This window comes from Parasteatoda tepidariorum, chromosome 1 (assembly GCF_982258835.1).
Source record: "Parasteatoda tepidariorum strain Cologne lab strain chromosome 1, Ptep-v5.0, whole genome shotgun sequence".
Taxonomy (NCBI): domain Eukaryota; kingdom Metazoa; phylum Arthropoda; class Arachnida; order Araneae; family Theridiidae; genus Parasteatoda; species Parasteatoda tepidariorum.
Genome location: NC_141755.1, coordinates 16,132,893 through 16,157,996, shown reverse-complemented (window position 1 = coordinate 16,157,996; position 25,104 = coordinate 16,132,893). Strand labels below are relative to the sequence as shown.

Genomic DNA, 25,104 nt, shown 5'->3' with positions numbered 1-25,104 from the left:
TAACGTTAACTTGTGAACTAGTTTGCTCCAATTTAGTTGATAGTTCAGCTTTCCTTGTATTGTAGCCTTAGGCTTCATGTCTGCCTTTGTGTTACGTAAGAAATACATAGTACAGGAATTGGGTATAATATGAAAAAAGCACAACTACTTCCACTTACTAGGAATAACATTTACCTTTTAGTTTAATTAATAAACTGAGTTTTAAATATGCTTACTAAATTCATAAACTTCGGTAAAACAACAATATAAATTATTTCCAAAGGAACTAGACTAATACAATTCCAACCTGGCCAGTAGCGACTTATAACAAGACTTTTCGTTTGATGCTTTTACTTGTTGCTAGAAATCAGGTTCGCAGAAAATGCTGTTTACTAGTTGAATTTAGTAGGAATAACACGATCTGTGACGTAGGCTATAGTATACCCAATTGAAATTTTTCTAAAAGAATCTTATTGTAAGAATATAGAATGTGTCACTTAAGAGAATTAATACTTGACTGGCTTGGTTTGCACGAAATAGAATGTAAAGAACAGTGGCTGACTTAAACAAATGCCACGTTTCAACAACCAATCAGGATCGAGATACTATAAGTCGAAAAATATTAAAAACCATCGGGCTAGCAAAAGCATGAATAAAATAAAGGGAAATATATACTTGAGAGTGCCCCTTGGCGAAATTGGCGACTTATGTTTGGCGCTATTGCTTTTTGTGAGGAACACCGGGTAACAGGAATGGCTGCCAAAACATAGTGATATTTCAATAAAACATTGGAAAATTTCAACAAAACATCGGTCAAAATATGGTGATATTTCAATAAAACATTGCAAAATTTCAACAAAACATCTTCCAAAACTTGCAATGAACCCAATATAAGCAAAATTAATAAACCCAAGAGGATTTTGAATCGAAGCAAAAATTGATGGAGTAGGCGCAAAAAGAAAAGGAAAAAAACAACTCCTTCATTAAGTTTGAATATTCTCAGATTTAGGTGCACAGAATTCTCTAATAGCAGTCAGATACTGTCTAAATTTATCATGAATAGAATCTATGTACCTCCATCGCCACATAAATATCGAAAATGGCGTCTGGACCGGACTAGCGGTGACATTTTTTTCTTAAATCCCTTTTTATGACTGCCTACATACCTTCGATCTTATTGACCAGATTCAAAAGTAAACTAACCAGTCGGTATCCAACGTAGAGCTGACGGATCTCTGAAATTACATTTACCGTTGAACATTTAAAAATAACGCTGAAATCTAAACCAATCAGAATCACGATTGGGTTTCAGCATCACCCAGCTTGGCGATCAACCGCGATCACAACTTGGCGAGAATCAAGGGGCACCCTCAAATATAGTCTACCCAAAATAAACTTAACACATTAAGAGATAAATTAAAATTAAAAACACGAGACAATTTTGAGAACTACAGAGAGTTGTTGATTTTTTTAGAATATGGTCTTGGTTTTTTGAATTTGATGTTTATACTGACCCGTTACGGGTTTTTCTATATTTTTTTGCAAGATTATTACTAGCCCGATGCGGGTACTTTAATTTCGATACTGTATTTATTGTTGTGAAATAAATGTTTTTTTTTTTATAAAAGAAAGAGAACTGTTTCTTAATGCGTTACAGCTTGATACGTTACAATACCCGCACTGCGTCACTTGCAGGTATCCCATTCAAAAGAGATAACAACCATTTTAAATATGAATTTTAATAGTTAATATGAGGTTATCGTTATGAGTGAAAATACCTTTGATTTATTTCATTGTATTCTATCGCATATTTTCTATTCCTAATTTCAATTTTTTTTCCAAGGACAGTTGATATTTTTCTAATATGGGAAATAATTGACTTCTCTATAATTAACATATTAACAAAAACCCACTGACAAGGGAAACTAGGAAAGTGTGACTCGCCAATTTTGAAATAAGCTAGTGGGGTGTATGCCTTATGAGGAATAATTTTCGGTGGCAACATTCGTTTCGGCCCATAGAAGGTCCTGTGAGAGATAAAAAATAATTCAATATATAGAAAAATCAATATTTTATTACTTCAATGCAGACTATTAGTTATTGTAATTGTCTCATAATCCAATTAATTTGCAATTAATTGGATAATTAATTAATTTGTTATTAATAAATTAATTAACATTCGTTTTGGTCCATAGAAGGTCCTGTGAGAGATAAAAAATAATTCAATACATAGAAAAATCGGTATTTTATTACTTCAATGCAGACTATTAATTATTGTAATTGTCTCATAATCCAAATAATTTGTAATTAATTGGATAAATAGTTAACTTGCTAATTAATAAGTTATTCAGAAAATTAATTAATACATAATTATTATTAATTATTAATTAATTGTTAATTAATTATTTATTAATTAATTGATTCGCAATTGCATACTCCAATTAATTTGGAAAGTTTTTTGAAAAGAAAAATTAAAAAAATTTGATGTCAATTTTTTTTTTTTAAATTAACCTAACAGGTTTTTCTGAAAAACTACAGATATATAAAATTTTCGAAATCAATTTTGACAATAAATATGCATCATATAGTACGTGAAAGTGCCACAAACTTAATTGGAGTATGAGACAATTACAATAACTAATAGTCTGCATTGAAGTAATAAAATGCCGATTTTTCTATATATTGAATTATTTTTTATCCCTCACAGGACCTTCTATTGGCCGAAACGAATGTTGCCCCCTAAAATTATTCCTCATAAGGCATACACCCCACTAGTTTATTTCAAAATTGGCGAGTCACACTTCCCTAGTTTCCCTCGTGATTGTCTGTTAAATATTTCATATTAACAGAATGCTTTTACATAAAATTAGAGTAATTGAATATATTATTAACGTAATGCTCTTTGCTTTTTTTTAAAAATAACTACTTTAAAAAAATAATAATTGAAGAATAATAGCATAATAGTTATAATAGAAGATGAATTAATAATAGATGAGTAGTGACAGCGGATGTTGAAGGGAGTGAACAGAAAATGGATCCTCTTAGAAAAAAAAAATTAAATAAGGAAAAAGAAAGAAAGAAACTATACGAAATACGATAATAATGCAAAAATAATAACATAATAATTATAATAGATGATAAATTAATAATAGATGATAAATTAATAATAGATGAGCAGTAACAAGGGATGGTGAGTGAAGCGAACAGGAGGTGGAGCCTCTTAACTAAAAAAGTCAATAAATAAATAAAAAAGAACGAAAGAAACTGGACGAAGTACGATAATGTAGTTAAAATAGGCAGACTGCTTTTTCAGTACCGTAACAAGTATCATCAAAGCATTAAAAAAAGACAAATGATGACACTAAACAAACGTCCGTCTTTTCTAACAATATTATTCCTGATTAATACTTTGTTTTATAGCTTCTTCGTTTCTTGTTTTTTCTTAGGGCATTCTTATAACTTAATCCTTTAGACGCTTTTCTGCGATTACTTCTTTGGTTCTTTCGACTTCTTCAATTCGATTCAAAAGAAAAAAGGAAGAACTATTGAGCTTACATGGACCCCAGATGGTAAAAGAGCAAGAAGGAAGCCCTACATTTACGTGTCAGTTTATAATTTTGTGTAAACTCAAGAAATTAGAAATACTTAGTTAGGGCAAAACGAGGTCTTTTGTGTGGATCTAAACTGGTGGTGATATACGTTAAGTTAAGGTTAGTTATATAACTCATAAATAGATGACTGCACAGTTATTTTCTTCAAAAGACAGAGAGATATTTCTAACATTTCTGCAGTGCTTATGACATTTTTCATCGGCAAAAATAAGACAATATAATTATTGTTGTATTTCTAGGTTTGAAGAGTAAATAAAAAACTCTTCTTGAACTTTTATATCCATTATTTATAACTTATTAAATAAATTGCGTACAAAATGCGTTTTTGGAATTATTTGTGGAATGTGAGAATTAAAAAGTCATGCTAAATTCGATTATTACTGACACACTCTCAAAAACAGAACTCTCACTTTTGACGATTCCGAATCCTTGAGCTATATTCAGTTAATTTTAAGAATTATTTCATCACGAAATCACGTGATTTGTTGCGAAACGAGAAACCTCTTCGTAGTGCATTGTGGGAAATTGTGAACTAGAATGACTAAACTAAGATGAATATAAAATCATTGGAATTAAATGCAAAATGAAGTAATTGATTATATTACCATATATTCAATTAATTCTTGACCACCATACAGCCAACAGAGCTGTATGGTGGTCAAGAATTTGGCTTCATGCCAGGAAGATCCCGGGTTCGAATCCTGCTTGCAATTTATCTCCCTGTTCTATTTGTCTTGTGTTACCAATGATACGTTGACCCAGCTATATGGTTCCGACTACGAAGAGTTTTTTAGGAAAACATTAGGCACTGCTAGCTTTATTTTTGGAAAAAAATAAAATATTGAAATATTTCTTTACTATTGATGAATTCGTTTCCTCGTAGATGTGAGACGATATTTATTTCATCACTTTGTTGAAATGTTGGCTTGGATCATATAACAGGAAACGATGTCGTCAAAAACGAAGAAAGTTTCGTGAAATTTGATTTACCATTTTTTGCTGTGCATTCTTTCGCTTTTATGAAATATGCCTTTCTAGAGATTTTCATTAGCTTTCATTTGTATTTTTAGAAAAAGGAAAAGCAATAATTACATGCCAGTTATTTCTTTTCGCATTTAATGAATTCCTACTTATAAAGATTTTCACGGGTTTCTTTTAAAACGGAAAAAAATCCTATATCATCTTTTAATTTCATTTAATCCACTTATAAGCCTGACTGATTTTCAGTTGAAAATATTGAATTGCTAATTTACTTGATGCATTTGAAGTTGAATTAATTTAACAGTAGTTAAACACTTAACTACATGAAAAATAGTGAAATGATGTTTTCGTAATCTTATTACTCATATTTGAAATATTAACAGTTGCATTTATTTATTTATTTTATATTATAATAACTTCATAATCAATTTAAAGTTTAAAATCAAAAAATATTTTACTTGATAATCATATTTTTGACATTTCATTACATTATATTTATCGTATCTTATAGTACTGTATTTTATTACATTGTATTGAATCATATCGTATTATATTATATTATGTTATGTTATGTTACGCTACGTTACGTTACGTTATATGAATATTATATTATATTATATTATATTATATTATATTATATCATATTATATTATATTATATTATATTATATTATATCATATTATATTATATTATATTATATTATATTATATTATATTATATTATATTATATTATATTATATTATATTATATTATATTATATTATATTATATTATATTATATTATATTATATTATAATGAATCCTCTAATTATACATTTGTACGCTCCCAAATAATAAATGCAAATTTAAACCGTCAAGTTTTAATTCAATTTTCAAACTATAAATACAACCGTTTGAAAAATATTTTGTTGAATAACATTATTCAAGGGTGGTTTTTTATGTTTTTGGTCACTTGCCAAAAAATTTATATCTTCAATTCCTAATACGAACTTATTTGATAAAATTGCTTTAGTGTGAGATAAAACTCAGATTGTTTCACATATTTCATATTTATTATCAAGACTGTCAAAAACTTTATCATGTTTGATGCGGTTCAATATTTTAGTATTTGAAGAAAGTTTTCTCAGAAATTGAATTCCAGATGGTAATCCTGAATATATTATAATTTTTCATTATTCTTGGTCTTACTTTATCACTCAAAATAAGTTTTGATAGTTTATATAGAAATATAAGTTTTTATCGAAGTTTTTTTCGCTCTAATTTTAAATAGCAATTATGGCACTAACGTGTTTCAATGGGGAATTAAAGAATATTTAAAAACTATTTTTAATATGTTTTGAAAGCTAATAAAATATATTCTAAGCTAATTAAACTAAAAATATTCATTATTTTAAAAGCTAATTGAATTGCTCCGGAAATTTAAATTTTTGAATTTATATAAAATAATCAGTATTTAATATTATTAGAACCAATGTTGTAAAATATTATTTTCCAATATGAATGTTTTAATTAAATTTCAAGTATAAACTCTATCTCTCATTTTACTGATTTTAACACATAATGTCCCCGTACATAAGCCAAATTAGATTTTACACTTATTATGTGCTCAATGTAATGTACATAAAAGAAAAATCATATTGGTTATTTTATTATTCAGATTTTTTAATCATGCTTTTAATTCGGTAAAACAAGCAATTAAAGCCCAAAAAAGTTTCGTGCAGACCAAAATAATGTGTATTTCATTGAAATAAATCAATTAGTTTACTTGAAAACGGCCTAACTTCTTCTGTTCTAAGTATAAAATATAAATAAATGGAATACTTAAAACATAATAGTTACAATGTTTCATAATAACAATGTTAAAGAGATCATTGTTTCTGGCCACTAAGTTGCAGATTCAGTTTGACTCCTGAAGTATTTTAAATTTAGATCTTATTTTTATCTTGTTTTAGTTTAGTTTTATCTATTATTTAGATTCTGTTTAAGTATTTAGATCTTAGCTTTAAATGGCTATAAAATACTGGCTGAATCAGACAAATTCTGTATAATGCTGATATTGGCTGAATAATGTCTAAAAAATGTAGTCTGAATCGGACAATTCTGTATAACGCCGATATTGGCTGAATAATGCCTAAAAAATATAGTCTGAATCGGACAATTCTGTATAATGCCGATATTGGTACAAGTAGTAATGGCTATAAAATATCGAGTGAATCTGATTAGTCTATATCAGGGATGGGCAAACTACGGCCCGCGGGCCAACTGTGGCCCACCGGAGGATTTTATCCGGCCCGCGGATAGAATTTTTATTTGTCGATCAGTGGCAAATATAAACAATATACATCGATTTTCCTGTCGACTATGCTTAAAATTATTTTTGTTTTTCCTTTTTGAACAAAGTACTGATGACTATTTTTGTTCTACAAAACATAATTTGATGGAAATAGTTAGCACAGACAGCTTCAATTGATAAAATGTTGAAAGCAGAAGTTCTTTATAGAATGGCTCCACTAGCGTTTGTCTTTCTGGAGGAGCTGACTTATGGAATCTAATGTAGGTAAATTGTACTTCACATTTGGCAAACTGCGCATTTTACGCTCCAAAGAGCGGACAATCATCTGAAGCAGTTGTTTCTAAATATGCCAAAGTTTTACAAATCATTACCAAAAGCTAGTTTCCAAAATTTAATATTTCATGCCCCGAAAATCAGTGCTATGTTTTTTGCTTAATCTTATATATGTGAACAAGAGTTTTCAACTATGAACCTTAGAAAAAATCATTTCAGAAGTAGACTAACAGAAAAGCATTTACCCCTGTTCCTAAATAAGCACATCTCACTTCGAACCTTAATATAAGGAACTTTTAAAAATGAAATCGCAATTTCCTTCATCTCACTAAATATTTAAATTAAAACTTGTACATTGCTTTTTTATTTTTTTTAAATTTTGAAGTTTTTACTTGGCCCACCAAGCATTTTTTTTTCTTGATTTTTGGCCCTCGACCAAAAAAGTTTGCCCATCCGTGGTCTATATGAAGCCAATATTAGCTGAATAATGGCTATAAAATAATGGGTGAATCTGACAATTCTACATGGGTCCGATATTGGTTGAATATTAGCTATAAAATATCAGTTGAATCGGACAATTCTATATATTGCCGAAATTGACTGAATAAGGGCTTTAAAATATCGGGTGAATCTGACTATTTTATATAGGACCGATATTGGTTGAAAAATGGTTATAACATGTAAGTTGAATCTGGCAGTTCGATATAGTAATGGCTGAATAGAGGCTACAAAACGTAGTCTGATGCGGACTATTCTATAAAGGGTCACTATTGATTGGAAAATGGCTACAATATATTTGCTGAATCGAACAATTCTACATAGGGGTGATTTTGGTTGAATAGTGGCTATTAAATGTCAGGTAAATCTGCCAATTCTAAATACTGCCGATATTGGATGAATAGTGATTTTTAAAAAATAGGATTTATTCAGACAAATCTATATAGGACTTAAATTGTTTGCAAAATGGCTATAAAATATCGGGTGAATCTGAAGAACCAGTATTGGTTGAATAATATCTGTAAAATATAGATGAATCGGGCAACTCTATATAGGGTGGATATTGTTTGAAAAATGTTATAAAATATAGGTTGAATCTCACACCTCTATATAGGATCAATATTGCATGAAAAATGGCTGTAAAATATCTGGTGATATAGTAATTCTATATAGGTCCAATATTAGAAAAATAACTACCCTTTGAACCTTCATTGATCCGATATTTTTGAATATTGGTCCAATGAGAGCCTAAGTTTTCCTGCTGCTGAGGGACATGCTTAATTTAGTCTTTCATTCATTTAAAATCGTAGCTGGCTTGCTCAGTACCATGTTTGATTGAGCTTAACGTTGATTTAGCCGCTCATCCTGGACATTCGCTACGCCAAATAGCATACATTTAGATAAAAGTAAGACCAGATCTACCAGAATATGGTAAAATTTACCGTGCTTCTGTCTCTATGGGAACACCAAAGGTTGGATAATTTTTACCAAAGCACTTTGGTAATAACTGTGGTAAAATTATCAATAAAACATATTTTTATAATTTTAGTTAAAATTTGGTAACTGTGGTAAAATTTAGTAATTTTGAAGTAACCTTTTAAGCAGCATGGTAATAAAACCATTTATTCGGTTAAATTTGCTTTTTAGTTTTGTATTTTTTATTGAATGGGTGGTAATTAGAACTATATTTTTGAAAAACAGAATTTTCAGTTTACCATATAAGCTGAAAAATTATCGTATATTTTGAATTTATTGACCAGAATTATTGGTTAGTATTTTTTTTAACAGAAATGGCATCATCATAAAGTACAGTTATTTTACCAGAATGTTTTTCTCCGTGTAAAAATGGAGATCGACAACTGTCAGATAAACTTACATTGTCTGAGCAGACTATTTATTCGATCTATCTTTAATGCACTGAATAATTAGTCACTGTATGAATATACTATTAAGTAAATAAATGGATGTAAATTTATATTTAGTCACTGTTAGTGATAAGTATGAAATATTATAAAAATTTAGTTGCCATTTTATTTCGTTGTCTATCATATATTAGTGTTGCTTATGGAAAACAGATTCTCTTATAATTTATTAAACAAAATGTAATTTGGTTTAACTGCGCAATATTGTCAAAACAGATCAATAAAGTGTCTGTAAAGTACATTGGAAGATATGTTACAAAACAAAAATCATTGAAGATTGAAAAATTAAAAGAGAAATAGCGCAAATGTTATTTGTTAAACATATCAGAAACAGAATCTCGCCAAAATAGAAAGTTGGTGCTTAAAAATAGTTCACTGAAGCCTAAAAAGATACTTTTGCAGAAAAGACTATATTGATTGAAGCCACCAATTTACGAATCAATATAATTGTGAGGTAAACTTGATAAACTATTTAATAATACGTATCTGAAAAAGAAGATTATATAGCTTTCTAACTCTTAAATCGATTGATTCTGGAGCTAAACCTTACGTAAGAAAAATGCATTTTCTTATCTTGTATACGAAAAGCGAATTTCCATTCATTTGCATATGCACAAAGGGTAATACTAAATTTTTTTATGAAGAATTGTACCTTTCATATGCGAATATATAATTCGATTCTGTATATACAAAACGAATTTTTTTAATATTTGCTTTTTGTACATATTTGTGCTTGACGATTATTTTATGTATATATTTATATATATATAGTATTGTGGTTCAATTGAAATTATATTTATGCAATTATTTTCCTTAAAGACTCGAAAAGAAATTAAACAGCTCAAAAATTAGTATTATCTTTAATATTATCAGTCATCACTAGTATATTTCTTGCATTAGGACAAAGTTTTACAGTCAAATAGTCTGATTTTTCAAAAACTACTTAATAAATGTAACTATGTTTTCACAAAAAAACTACAGTTACAATAAAAAGATTGCAACAAATTAAATAATTACTGAAAGCATTATATTTACCTACTGTTTCAATAGAAAATTCAATTCTTCTCGTAAATAATAATCTTTTCATTATTTATAGTTAACTAAGAATTATGAGAAATGTAATTTATTACATAGTTTTGAGAAGCGTAGTTATAACAGCTATTAACTAACTGAATTCTCGTTCGTACGGGGTGAAAAAAACAAATAAATAATCAATAGAAAAGTAGAGAACAAAGCCTAAATCAGACACAAAAACAAAGAAATGACAACCCAATAAATAAAGTAAAAATAATTAATTCTTTCTTAATTGCTTACTTGTTGGCTTTTTTCTTGGCTTTACGCTATTAAACTGAGCAAAACACATTTTTGGTAATTTACCCTATTTAAATAAAGATTAACAGCATTCAGTAGGGTTGATCAAAATGAATCATCAAAGTGATTCGAATTAATAGAATAAGTTCAATTAGGTGATCACCGGATTTGAATCACTTGCTGATTCTAGCCCGGTATTTAATTTTATTAACAAAAGCATACTTACTGTAGTCATCCCTCATATTTTCTTTTTTGTTGAAAGGTTGATTCAAAATTATTTTAATTTTGACACGAATAATCTGCAAAAAAATTAATATTTGTTTGAAAATTAAAAAAAAATTAAGATTAAACCTCACTCGTTAAGCTCGCCGGCCCTCTGTTTCGTGGTTCCTTTCGAATAAATTCGTTATCCGAGTTCACTTAGTTATTAATGCTTACATATGTAAGTCTAACTTTGTATGAATATGGTGTTACATATGGGTCATTCTCACAAAAACAGTCATTTTCATGTCTCCAGTATATTTTATGTTTGTTTTACAGCTTACGAGAAAGAAAATTAAGGGAAAGTGTCCTTCAGAGTGCGAGCTAACAAAAGAATAAAAATAAAATTATCAATTTTTATTTTTTATTTATTTTAGGTAATTAAAATATACCAATATGTCATTCTCTCACTTGTCCCCACTGCTGATTTAAAAAAAGAAAATAATTGTTTCTGAAATAAATATTTTTTTTTTTACAAATTCGTGTTTTTTATTTCAGAATACTGAAATATAGAATGCAGAAAATCAATTTTAAATTGAATTTCTGAGAAAAATATTAACACAGCACTATTTTAAACTTTGTCCCCAGTGTTTCGCGTCATTCCCTCACAACAATGTTCTTATCACCTGCAATCTTCTTAGAATAAAAATATTTTAATAAAAACTTCAGAAGTTAACAACTGGCATCATAGAACAAAATTGCAGCATGTTTCCATCTTCAACTTAAAGAAGCTTTGCTGTGGAATAAATTTGAATGAATCAAACCAGGTAAAATTTTTTACATTTGTCATTCCCTCATGTCATTTTTTAGAGTAAAATAAAATACAACTTCATCGAGAAAGTAGATAGTTATATGTTGCTTTCTTGTATGAATATAATTGTATGTGATTGACTTCAGAAATTAATTAGGCCTAACTGATATTTTTAAATTTTATTGAATTCGTCATTCCCTCACTAGTGCATAAAGTGAGGGAATGACGCTGAAGTGAGGGAATGATTCAAGATGAGTATATTATCAAATTTTTTTTTGTTTAATCGTGCCAGCCAATTTTATTTCCCAAACATGTAAAAACTATTAAATATATAAGACTAAATTATAATAAATATTAGATATACTTAGTATGTTATCATTTTAAAACTTTAGGTAGATGTAACTTCGATAAAAACATGTGTTAAAATAAAATATCATTCCCTCACTATTAGTGTCATTCCCTCACTTTTTAAATAGTGAAAATAATGAATTTACTTATTAATTAATTTGAAAAATAAATTAAAAAATTAATAAATTAATTTATTATATTAATTAATTTATTTATTAAATTAATTAATTAATTATTAATTATTATAAATTAATTAAATAAATTAATCTATTAAATTAATTAATTTATTTATTAAATTAATTAATTAATTATTAATTATTATAAATTAATTAATTATAAATTAATTATTTAAAAAATTAATTAATTTAAATATTAAGTATAATTTATAGGATATATACTTTCTTTATAATGCCATTACATATTTCTATTAGTATAAAACGTTTCAGAGCTTTTTATTCACTTTACTTTTTTGGGATTTTATGAACTGAAAAATGACAGTTTTCGTGAGAATGACCCATATATATTTTATTTAAAAATATATGAAATATATTTTTTAAAGTATGAAGCATACATATCCTATAAAACCTTTGATTAATATAAATTTTGATGCTTATTTTGTTTGAGTTATTGCCTCATTCATTGCCTATATTAGTATATTATTTATCTTTGACCACAATTAGGAAAGAGTTTTTCTTAATTTAAGGTATGATTTTCACAATAAGGTTTGACCGCAACTGCCTGGCGGCGACAATAATTTAGAAAGCAGCGTTGAAAGGGTTCCCTCCCAAAAGGTGACCCAGATTCAAATCCCGGAGATAAATCTCGTTACGAATTCAACTCCCTGCTCGAACCGACTATAGAAAAAAACGATGAAAAATAGCACCAGTATTAAGATACATCAAGAGTTAGTTTTCACTTGCCAACGAACTAATTGGGGATGGTTCTTGTTGCTTCTCTCTTAATGCAACGCAAATGCGGTTTATTTCCATCTGTCAGTATTACATGTAGACTAATTAAGTAATATATATATATATATATATATATATATATATATATATATATATATATATATATATATATATATATATATATATATATATATATATATATATATATATATATATATATGGGCAATTCCGCGAAAGTGTCAACTTTTAAGTGAAATTTCTTTTTTATGAATTGCATATTTTAATTTTAAAAATATGTTCAAAAATAGCCAAAGTCTACATATTACGTTTAATTTTTGATAATTTTAAGTTTTTTGAATCTGGCAGCATTCTAAAGTAATCATATGGCTGACAAGTGAATTCTTCACATTTGTGCTCAAATTGTTTTCTTGAAAAATACTTATAATATAAAAGAAATGTATCTTTCCTTTGCAATATTTTGATAAAAATATGCATATAGTACAAAATTTAAACATTTAAAACATAGCCTTTAAGTCATTTTAAGTTTAATATATTAAATAAAAGTAACTTTTTTTGTGTCATTCCGTCACATGTTTTAGTATATTTTTTTAAATAGCAACTGCGTTTTTGAATGAAAATGTATATATTTTGGAATATAAAGCAGATGTGGCATAAGAATCAATGAGGAATTGTAAAATTCTATGCATTTGATTATTAACTTCCAGTAATTAGCGTGACGGAATGACACATCTTCGGCGATGGAATGACAAAATAAGTCCTTGAGAAGCTTAGTCAAAAACTAGGGAATTATTTTTTCTTCAATTATCCTAATGGCTAAAACAGCTGTTGAAAGACAGATAAAATGTTGAAAAAGACCAAGATCCCCATGATATGATGAAGAAAAAAAACAGAGAAAGAAAGGCAGAGAAGAAAGCTTCCGCGACAAAAGTTGAACTTAAAAAACTCAGAAGTGCAAACGCTGTTGTGCAGAGATTGTGTAAACAAAGAAAAAATCAAATTCTTCCAATCTCTTCACATATAAATAATTTAAATTCCCTATATAAATTCCTGCAGAGTCTTGGTAAAGCCATAAAAGAAAATTGTACACTCACCATAAAAAAAATTTTACACTCACTTCAAAATCACCAATAGAGGTAAAAAAATTAATTCAGTTTTTATGTGAGAAGTATTTAACATCGAACTCAAAAGAAACTAAGAGAGAAAAGTAATGTTGATGAGCTGTTAAATTTGGCTAAAAAAAATTTACAGTCAAGATGATGTTAGTTACAAGCCCCCAAGTATGAAGGATTCAGTCATAATACAAACTCTGACAGAGTAACGAAGAGTGCAGATGCAATATATACTTATCGCCTGAAAAGAGGCTTTTCATAAAGAAGCATATATTGATGTAAAGTGTGTCTTATCTCATTTTTGTTTTTATTCTCATTTTTGTTAAGTGTATTTCATTAATACCTCACAGCACATGTACCTATAAATACCATGTAATTGTGATGTTGTTCTAAAAGGCCAAACAAGATGTTGGCTGCTGTAAAATGGCACATAATATGTAAAAGAATTTTATGATTTCATAAAGTCGAAGCAACAAATCGTTGAAGTTTTGTTTCTGTCCAGCTATTCTATTTAAGAGAGGGCAAAAGAGAATGACTTCAGCTAGACACTTGCTACATTAGCATTGCCAGGAACAAGAGACCTGCACTAGATGAATCATCAAAATTGGAATGCTTTCTAATTTTAACCAAAACCAAGTGTATGATTTGAAAAGCCATTGTTTTGAAGAGGAAATGGAAAATATGATTGAGGAGTATGCGGTCGGCTCTTTAATCATTGTCCCATACTGCGAAAAAAAAGAAGGTACATTTATATGCAGCGCAAATTACTTTGATAAACGAAAACGATTTAGATAATAAAGTATTTAAAGAACATGGGACAAAAATTGATTTATGCATAAATTTCCTGAGAACGAAGATAAGATGCGACATTGGCAAGTTAGATATAAAACCTCTTCTGAGACAACCTAATTTTCAAATTGTTGAAATTTTAACTGATTCTTACGTAAATATTAATTCTGTTTATCTTTTACATTCTGTTTATCATTTACATATTAATAAAACATTTTTTAAATGAAGACTTTCTTCCACTAAACTTTTTGTCATTCCGTCACGGTCATTCCGTCACAGAAAATAGATGTTAATAACTGCTAGCCAACCTGAGGTTAATTTTCCAAATTCACAATTCACATTGCTTACACATTATACTAAAAGTAAGAAATAGTTCAGGAAAATAATAGTTGCAAAATTCACAGAAACTACCAGTTCTAAGCGGCATGCCGAAAGCTTGGTTGCCAAAATGTCATTCCGTCACACAAGTAAAAAGTTCATAAAATTAAAAATAAAAAAAATACAAAATTCTTTTTTTTAGTTTATGAATCACATTATACCAATAATAATGATATGCACGAGAAAAAATCATGCTTATTTGAAATTAGATGCATAGAAACTTCAATTAATTGTCATCATGCAAGTCAAAATGTCATTCCGTCACATATGGAATTGCCCATATATATATATATATATATATATATATATATATATATATATATATATATATATATATATATATATATATATATATATATATACAGTGGTGGCCAAAAGTGTGGACACTTTTTGAAAGTTTCATGTTTTTCAACTTTGTTTGCTTGTAGAATATATTAATTGTCACTTAAATACAATTATTTATATATCAAATTGAAGGGAATTTAATCTAGAATTTAATAATAAATACAGTATTACAATATCTGTATTACAAAAAAAGTTATGCAACTAATAGTAAGATCTATCTTAGATTTTCATTTTTTTAAAGTGATACTTACACAATCAATACTTAGTGGGATAACCCTTATTTTTTAAGACAGCTTCACAGCGTCTTTTCATCGAGTGAACGAGGGTTTGGAGTTCATCTTTCGTAATCACATGGTGCCAAGAAACAATTATAGCTTCAATAAGTTGTCTTTTATTGGACGGACGTTTTTTTCGTACAAGAATTTTCAAACGTTGCCACAAATTTTCAATTGAATTGAGATCAGGGCTGTTTCCTGGCCATGGTAATATATCTATGACTTTATTTTGAAACCATGCTTTGCATACTTTTGCTATGTGGCATGGAGCTGAATCTTGCTGAAGAATAAATGGTGCGTTGTTGGGGAAGAGATCACTCATGGAAGGTATCAATTTTGGTTTCAGGACAGTTTTGATGGTTTTTTTGGCATTCAAGATGCCAAATCAGGCCGAAACAAATGCACAAGTGCTACTGCCGATAGAAATATTAAACGGCTATGCCTTCAAGATAGAAAAATTTCATCAGATACCATTAGATGTGAAATGAATGCAGCGGGTATTGCAGTAAGTTCAAGAACAGTAAGCAGAAGGTTATCAGGATTTGTATTACAAGCTAGAATTCCAAGGAAAAAAACCATATTTAAATCAAAAGCAAAGCGAAAAACGAGTTAAGTGGGCAAAAGAACACATTAAATGGTCAGAAAATCAACGGAAGCAAGTAATCTGGAGCGATGAGAGTAAAATATCGCTCTTTGGTAGTGATGGTAGAAAATACGTGAGACGTAGAGTAGGTGAAGCACTTCATCCTGATTGCATTTGAAGCAACTACATAAAACTCAACAAATGTCATGATTTGGGTATGTATGTCTGCAGATGGTGTGGGGCGAAGTCAAGTGATTGATGGCATCCTGAATGCCAAAAAATACATCGAAACTGTCCTGAAACCAAAATTGATACCTTCCATCAGGTATCTCTTTCCCAACAACGCACCATTTATTTTTCAGTAGGATTCAGCTCCATGCCACACAGCAAAAGTATGCAAAGCATGGTTTCAAAATAAAGGCATAAATGTATTACCATGGCCAGGAAACAGCCCAGATCTCAATCCAACTGAAAATTTGTGGCGACGTTTGAAAATTCTTGTACGAAAAAACGTCCATCCAATAAAAGACAACTTATTGAAGATATCATTGTTTCTTGGCACCATGTGATTACGAAAGATGAACTCCAAACACTTGTTCACTCGATGAAAAGACACTGTGAAGCTGTCTTAAAAAATAAGGGTTATCCTACTAAGTATTGATTGTGTAAGTATCACTTTAAAAAAATGAAAATCTAAGATAGATCTTACTATTAGTTGCATAACTTTTTTTGTAATACAGATATTGTAATACTGTATTTATTATTATATTCTACATTAAATTCCCTTCAATTTGATATGTAAACGTTTGTATTTAAATGACAATTATTCTACAAGCACACAAAGTTGAAAAACATGAAACTTTCAAAAAGTGTCCACACTTTTGGCCACCAGTGTATATATATATATATATATATATATATATATATATATATATATATATATATATATATATATATATATATATATATATATATATATATATATATATATATATATATATATATATATATATATATATATATATATATATATATATATATATATATATATATATATATATATATATATATATATATATATATATATATATATATATATATATATATAATAACAGGGCTGCATCCCTGTTATCATTCGTGTATTCATCTTTAGAAATATGCAGTCAAAAGCCATAATAAGTTATCAAAAGGTTTATTAAAAGTTATGCTGGTGGTTATAACAGTTCACATCTACACTCCACACTGGAGGGGGTGTGGACAAGACTCCGGATGGTTCCGGCAGATGTTTATTGGTTATTGGAACACGTTATTCAGAAAGAGACGTGCGAAAACCTTCGTTCCCGCATTAAATACTACAGAGATTGGTGTAATTAGGTTCCAGTCGTACATACCTTTGTAACTCTACGCATTATGGAAAATCATTTAATGCTTCCTAATATGGAAGTGAAAGAGGGACAAGATTCTAAAAACAACTCCTCCTTTGAAATATAAATCGAATTATTATTCAATGGTATGTTTTCAGCCTTGAATTGAAAATAGAATATCTCTACGCTTACTCTTTAACAAAGACATTTTATGAAACCGAAAGAGTTTTAATTCCTTTATTAATACAAAAGTATTTATAATTTTTGTATTACATGTGTATATATATATATATATATATATATATATATATATATATATATATATATATATATATATATATATATATATATATATATATATATATATATACAGTGGAGCATCGTTTATACGACGATCACTTATACGACGTTTACATTTATACGACGCACAAAATCGGTTATACGTCGGTTTTTAGATTTTGTTCACGTTTATTTAATTTTTTATTTTTACTTGTGTATTTTAAAAAAGGGCGGAATTTGCCAACATGAATGATACAGAAAAGGGTGCCAACAAGAATGCTTGGATGACGACCGTAATTTTTACTAGATGACTGAAAAAACTTGACAATGTTATGAAGAAGGAAAAACGAAAAATTTTGCTATTCATCGACCAATGTCCAGCGCACCCATCGATACTAATTATTTCGGAAAATGTAAAAGCTCCCTTTTTTCCTGCAAATTGCACAAGTGCGCTTCAGCCATTAGATTTGGCAGTGATTAGAAATCTAAAATTGCATCATAGAAAGCAGTAAGTTCAACTCGCTATTCAAAGCATTGTAGAGACTAATAGCAGGAAAATATAATTAAAGGTAACATACATTCAAATTGCTCACTGCAATTTTTCTTCTTTGGTTATTTGTTTGTTTTGCTTTGTCTAATTTAGAAATTTATGTAAATCAACACGTTAAACATTAAAATTAACTGAAAACAGAGTTAGTTTAAATTTTAGAAGTTAAAATCGATTATACGACGTTATCGTTTATACGACGTTTTTCGGTGGTCCCTTTGGCGTCGTATAAACGATGCTCCACTGTATATATATATCTGTTTAGCCGTAGTTGAATAATCTAACAATAACTTATTAGGAGAAATCTTTTCTTATTTGTTATTTGCTGATTTGTTACGCATGCGCTCTGAAACTCTTGCTAACTAGAATATTTTTGCCTGCTTCAGTTGAATTAGCGATTTCGCGACAGCATGTTTTATTCTGGCTTTCAGCGAGTCTCAGGATGCAGAACCTTTTTCCCCAACTACTTTGGAAGTTTGAAGTATGTTCTAATTCAGTTTTTCATTTTAAAGTTTTTAATGAATAGTTTGTTTTGGTAATTTAGTTTTATTTCGTTATTCGATGGCTCATATTAGTTTAATTCATGTCAGTATTCCCCACAATATTAAACCTAAATTGCTGACATGAATCATTGATGCAAATGGTGATTTGAGTCACTAAATTCGAAACACTCATACGAATCACTTGACTCAAAACAATGACTGATCTAAATTATTGATCGGAATCGCTTCTTTCGTATAACTTTATTGGTGAATCATTGATTTTAATCACTTGCTCTGAAGTGAGCAAAATCACTTCGAAGTGTGTGAATCAAGTAAATGGAATCACTTGATTCGTTTTAAGTGATTCGCATCAGTGATTCGAATTAAGTGGTTCAAATCAAGAGGTTCAAATCACTGTTGGTGATTTGAATCTCTTAATTTGAAGCAATGATTCGCCCAAAGTGATTCGAAGCAATGATAGGAATCAAGTGATTCAGATTTCTCATTCAAATCATGTGGTTCGGATCACCGTTTAAATCAAGTGATTCAGATAACTGGTTCGAATCATGTAATTCAGATCAGTACGAATCAAGTGATTTAAATCACTGTTCGAATCAGGCGATTTGAATCAAGTTATTCAAATCCGTGACTCAAATCACTATTTGAATCAAATGATTTCGATCACTGATATAAATTAAGTTAGTAAAAAATGTGATTCAAATCAATATTCGAATAAATTAATTCGGTTTACTTATTGGATTCAAGTGATTCAGTTTGCTGATTTAAATCAAGTGATTCAGATCAGTAATGAAATTATTCTAAATAGAATTCGAATCAAGTGTTTCAGACCTGGAATACGATTCAAAATCATAATAATACGATTCAGGTCAGTGATTCGATTCAAGTGATCCGCATCAATAATCTGAATTGAGCTATTCGGATCCCTGATTCAAATTGAATGACTCACAATGCTATTAATCTTAGATTCTAATTACAGTTCATTTACCCAGTACTCATTTTACCTTTACCAAAGTCGATAGAAGAAAAAAAAGTTAGACTTCAATCTTGTTACTTACCATATCCTTCGTATAATTGCATTATATATATAAGCACACCGGACAAAAAATTAGTCACCCTTAGAGAAATCATAAAAAAGATCATTTAATAACGTGTAACACCGCCTCTGGATTTGATAAAAGCCTGGATCCGGTCAGGAAGTGAGCTCACAAGGTTTTGCAAGTACGTCAAATCCAGTTTAAGACCCTCGTTGAGGATTTGATGGAGGAAATTCACCAAATAGTTAGAATGCTGATTTTGGCGTTTTACCCGTTTACATGTCCCACAAATTTCCAATGGGGTTCAAGTCAGGTGATTTTGCAGGCCAGCCGAGATGTAATTGAGTGTCTGAGTGTTCATAAAACTAGTCACATATATTTCCAGCCCCATGAACTTTGCTGTTGTCATCTTGAAAAATAGTGGTATCGACAACACACTCTGCATGAAGAGGGTGACTGAAAGGCAACTCCTAATTGTCCAGAACGTTCAAATAAACATGTTGGATCATGTTAGGGGCCACCTCAGTGAGAGAGCCCAATCCATAATAAGAGAAACTCTCCCAAGACATGACAGACCGGCTTGAACATGAACTTGCACATGAAACACGTCTCCGGTCACTTTCATGCAGGATCTTTTTCCGACCACAGATCTGACGGATTCTTTCGTGACAACGTATATTACACCACTGCTCGTAGACGCGTTAAACAGTCAGCTTTGAAACGCCAACAAATCCAGCAACTTCATTCACCATATGACCATTGTCACGGCCAAACACAATTGCCCCTTTTCACCACTCTATCACATCTTTACTCTTACCCATATTTACACATAATTTCCGCTTCAAACAAAAATATCCCACTAATAGATACTTGTCTTTGATCAGGTGAAGCAGTGTGCATGCAGTTGAGCGCGTCACTTGACCACTGCGTCATCTAACGAAACCTAAGGATCCATCGGTGCTTGCGCACTAGGGTGACTAATTTTTTGTCTTGTGAGCTTATTACTAAAAGCTTTAAATACTTTTAATTGTGAAAATGTTTTAGATACTGCAAAGAAAATGCGTTATTATTTTATTTCTTAAAATGAAAATCTTAATTCTTTATTAATTAATGCTTAAAATTATGGTTTTAGATGAAATTCTCAACTACATTTAACCTAGCATCACTGCAAAACATAAATAACTGAAATTTAAGTAACAGTAATACATTATAATTTAAATCTATACCGATAAAATTAACTGATTCAAATCAGTTGCAAGTTGATAATTAGAATCACCGAATTACCGACTTGCAAAACAGCTCGCAACCAAAAACAGAATTTATTCATGATGTCAAGCCTCTTCTAGAGGGGATCGCAGTCTCACATGGGGGGGGGGCATACTTTCCAAATATGATATTTTTTCCCCAAATGCCTTAGAGAAGATCTGCAAGTTCCTTCAAAAATTTTGATTGGTATGTTACTTGCATTTCTTCTTAAAATTTAAAAAAAAATACATAAAATTGGTAAATATTTTTTTCCATAACTATGACGAAACAAATAAAATTTCCTTCAGGTATGAGTATTAGATCATTTTTATTTATTTCAATTTACTTTATTATTAATATACTTACAAACCTTTACAGTCCATTTCTTCAAAACTTCTGCTTTTTAAGTAGTTTTCGTGACAAGTAAATAAATATATAATAGAAGTATACCATTAAAATTCTTAGGAAATACATGGAAAAAAACTGAGACAGCACACGTTTCTCTTATTCATTTATTGATTGCATTTAAAATCAATTTAGAAAATTACATCTAAATAATTCCCTCTTGATATTACGTGATGAATAAATATTCTAAAAGCACTGTTTATTCTTTTGGTAGTATTTTTTTTCATCATTCATCAGTTTCCGATAAATCTTTTCACGTCACTTCATCGAGAAATTTGAGCAGATATAAATAGAATCTCGTCTATGCTAGACTAGATATTCTTTTTTTTTCCATTTTGTCATAAGGGTGAAGTTTGAAAATAAGCAAGATAAACTTCTATTAGAAACTTCCCTGACATCAGATAGCAAAACAAATATTTGATATTCTGCTATCTCTTACAATTCACGCAACTCTTAGTTTCTTTTCTAGAATATTTCTCGATGAATGAAAAATGTATATTGCGTAAAACATACAATTATGAGTTTTTATACTAGTAAGAAATGTAAAACATAAATAGCATAAAATTATTATGACTGTTTTAATACAACAAAAAAAGTAGATTTAGAAAAAAAGTGTTGAACGTAACACCAATTGAACGTAACACCTACATTTTATTAAAATATTTTTACTTTGTTACTAACTATTTATTTATCAAAAAAAAATTTATATGCTTTGTAAGAAGACTGAGATTTCCAATTCCCATCGATTAAAGAACTCTGCTACATAAGAATAAAACTTTACAGCTCCATGTCAATGTTCTGTTATATTTTTGAAGTTATAGGTGTTTATACAGTGAACTCTCGCTTATGAATTTATTATGTCTAAGGGACCAAGAGAAAAAAGCGTATAAGTGAAAGAGAAGCATAAGTGAAAAGCCTTTCAAAGTTCCAAAACGTGACATAAATTACAATGAGAGCATGAATAAAATTATTTCTAAATGTTAAAATTTGATGTTTTGGCATTTACTATATCTAAACAAAGAAAATAAATTGTAACATACCTAATAGCAATTTATTTTATTACAAAATAGTCCATAATAGATGTTTATTTCTGTTTTTGGCGATGAATTACAAAAACAGTTTTTTCAAGTTCTTACAAATTAGAAAAGGAAGTAGCTGAATTAAGATGAAATAGTCATAAATAGTGGCTAAAAATCTACTGCTTTTGCATGATTGGATGTCGACCTTTTATTTACCCAAGATATCTATCTGACTGCAAGCAAATGACCACAGTCACTTTCATATTTAGTATTCCGTGTGTCCTTTTTCCAGAAAACAGCATGTGAGTAAAATTAACAGCTGGGCTAGATCAAAGGTTATTTTTTTTAAGAGGGGTGGAGTTTTTCCATGGTGTAACAAATAAGGCATTTTATTCAAAATAAAATAAATTGTAGAAAAAAAAATCTTCCTAGAAACAACTAAGGTAGAAAAGTCGCAAGGGAAGAAAAATAAACTATTTCACTGGATACCGTAACATATTTCACTTTATCTGCAGCAAAGATTGATTATTTGCCTCAAATTTTATTCTGAAAACTGCTTTTTTTTGTTTAAATTTTGTTATTTAAAGACAAAAATTAAAATTTTTGACTATTCTGAAAAAATGTTGGCATAATTGAAATATTTACTTTCAGAACGACGCATAAAAGAATGATAATTATCATTATTTTCCACTATAATGAGCAAGAATCTTTCAAAACAGTCGTATAAATGAAAAAAGGTGGTGGATAAGTGAGAGGTCACTGTATATTTTTATCTGACTGTACAACCTGTAAAACTTAACTTGATATCCATCTTGATATAATTTTTGAGACACATAGATTTTTACTTTTCATTTCTGATAACTCAAACAGAAAAAAGTCCCTGTGGGCGATTACTAAAAGTTATCGTCTACATGATGTCCCAGGAATATTGGGACAAGCCTTAAAGGGAGGTAGAGAACATCACGAAAATTCAAATTTGTCTAGCAACTCATGGTTGGATACGTCTTCGTTTGCCACTAGGAGGTGGTGTTCGCACAATCGATTGGGAGTGGTGGATTAGCTCCCTGGCCACCACGCTATCCTGATTTAAACAGCATGGATTTTTTTCTCTGGAGTACACTGTGTGCACAAAACCTACGGAGTCCAAAATGATTCTGGTTTCAAAAATCACCTGCGCTGCTGCAGATATCCAACAAACTCCAGATGTATTTGAGAATGTCCGCCATTCCACAGCCCGCTGCCTGCAACTCTAGCAAATGTAGGAATCTTTGAACAGCTTTTGCGACATTTTCACATGTCATCTCCTACAGCACATGTAATATCTTTGACCAATAAATATTTCAGATGATGTCAGCCTTGTATCCTTGTTTTTTGCACCTGCCATAATACTTTCCCATGACGTTTCCGACCATGGGCTGCTACGAAATTCTGAATCCTTGTGATGTCCACTACATATTCTTTAAATTTATCCAAATAATTACGGGACAATCTTCATATTGTTTTTTCTCTAATATCATCACTTTCGCAATTTCAAATTTTTTTTTAGAAAACTAACCCACATTACTGGAATATCTTAACCTCAACTTGCCTTACAAATCTACTACAGAGTTTTGTATTAATGGGCGTTTTTCCACTTTAGAGAAGATACTAGTAGTTGGAATTTTTAAACTCTACTCGTCTTCTTAATCCACGTTGGATTTACACTGGTGTGCAAAATTAAGGACATTTTTATATTCCAATAATCACTCTCGGACTAGATGTCCAATCAGAAAATTTAATCTTTATACAGGTTTATATAATACGATCAAAGAATTCCTTCAAGAGTTATAATGCACGCAAGAGGGCACATTCTCATGGGCAATAACTCTCGGATTTAGAAGAAATTAAGCAGGGATTACAAAAGCAAGCAAAGGCCTCTCACGGTTAGCCCGGTGGTAAGAAGATTCTAACCCAAGATCCATCTACCACTTAGGATATTTTACGTCAGCACTGTGGTCAGTGCAAGCCGTTGCAGGAATACCCATATTGTCTTATTCTTTGCATAAAATCTCTGTAAGGCCTGTACTGTAAGGCCTGGACATCATTGAAAACTCACTAAAAGGGTACGATATCAGTTGTAAAACGATTTTCGTGTGATTCTGCATTCCTATTTATTGTCTAAACTTGGTTGCTAAGCAAGGAATGAAAATTCTTTGAGACTCGAAGTAAAATTAGGTATTTTAGAACATTTCAGGGGGCGATATTGCTTTGCTGTTTTTTGGAACTATCACCAAATATAAGCTTTCTATATCTTAGGATCCAATCTTTTTGAAATTTTGTATACCCCCTATTTTGAGGGTCAGGAATCCGAATATGTGAAAAAATTTCAGAGAAAGTACTTTTTGCGTCTGTTTTTGCAATTCAATTGATAGTTAGCACTAATTAATTAGCATATTGGAATTCACCCCCAGAAATCATTCAGACTGATACTTGGTATGTGAAAATCCGATAATTTGAGCGAAAGTTATTTAGGGTGATATATTTCTTATTTTGCGCACTATGCAACCGTCTGTGCATCAGTTGATAACAAAATAG

The 25,104-nt window shown here is 29.8% G+C and overlaps 1 protein-coding gene across 2 annotated transcripts in view; it reads left to right on the top strand.

Annotated features, from left to right (window-relative positions):
• LOC107450262 (uncharacterized) overlaps window positions 1-25,104 on the top strand; it is a 111,508-nt gene that overhangs the window by 8,558 nt on the left and 77,846 nt on the right. Inside the window, exon 2 of one of the 2 annotated variants that reach the window (XM_087163699.1) lies at window positions 18,711-18,805. The exons of the other annotated variant lie outside the window; for it this stretch is intronic. Within the exon in view, the coding sequence (XP_087019825.1) occupies window positions 18,735-18,805 (71 nt within the window). The 5' untranslated portion in view covers window positions 18,711-18,734. The remainder of the gene's footprint in view (window positions 1-18,710; window positions 18,806-25,104) is intronic. 2 annotated transcript variants of the gene reach the window in all.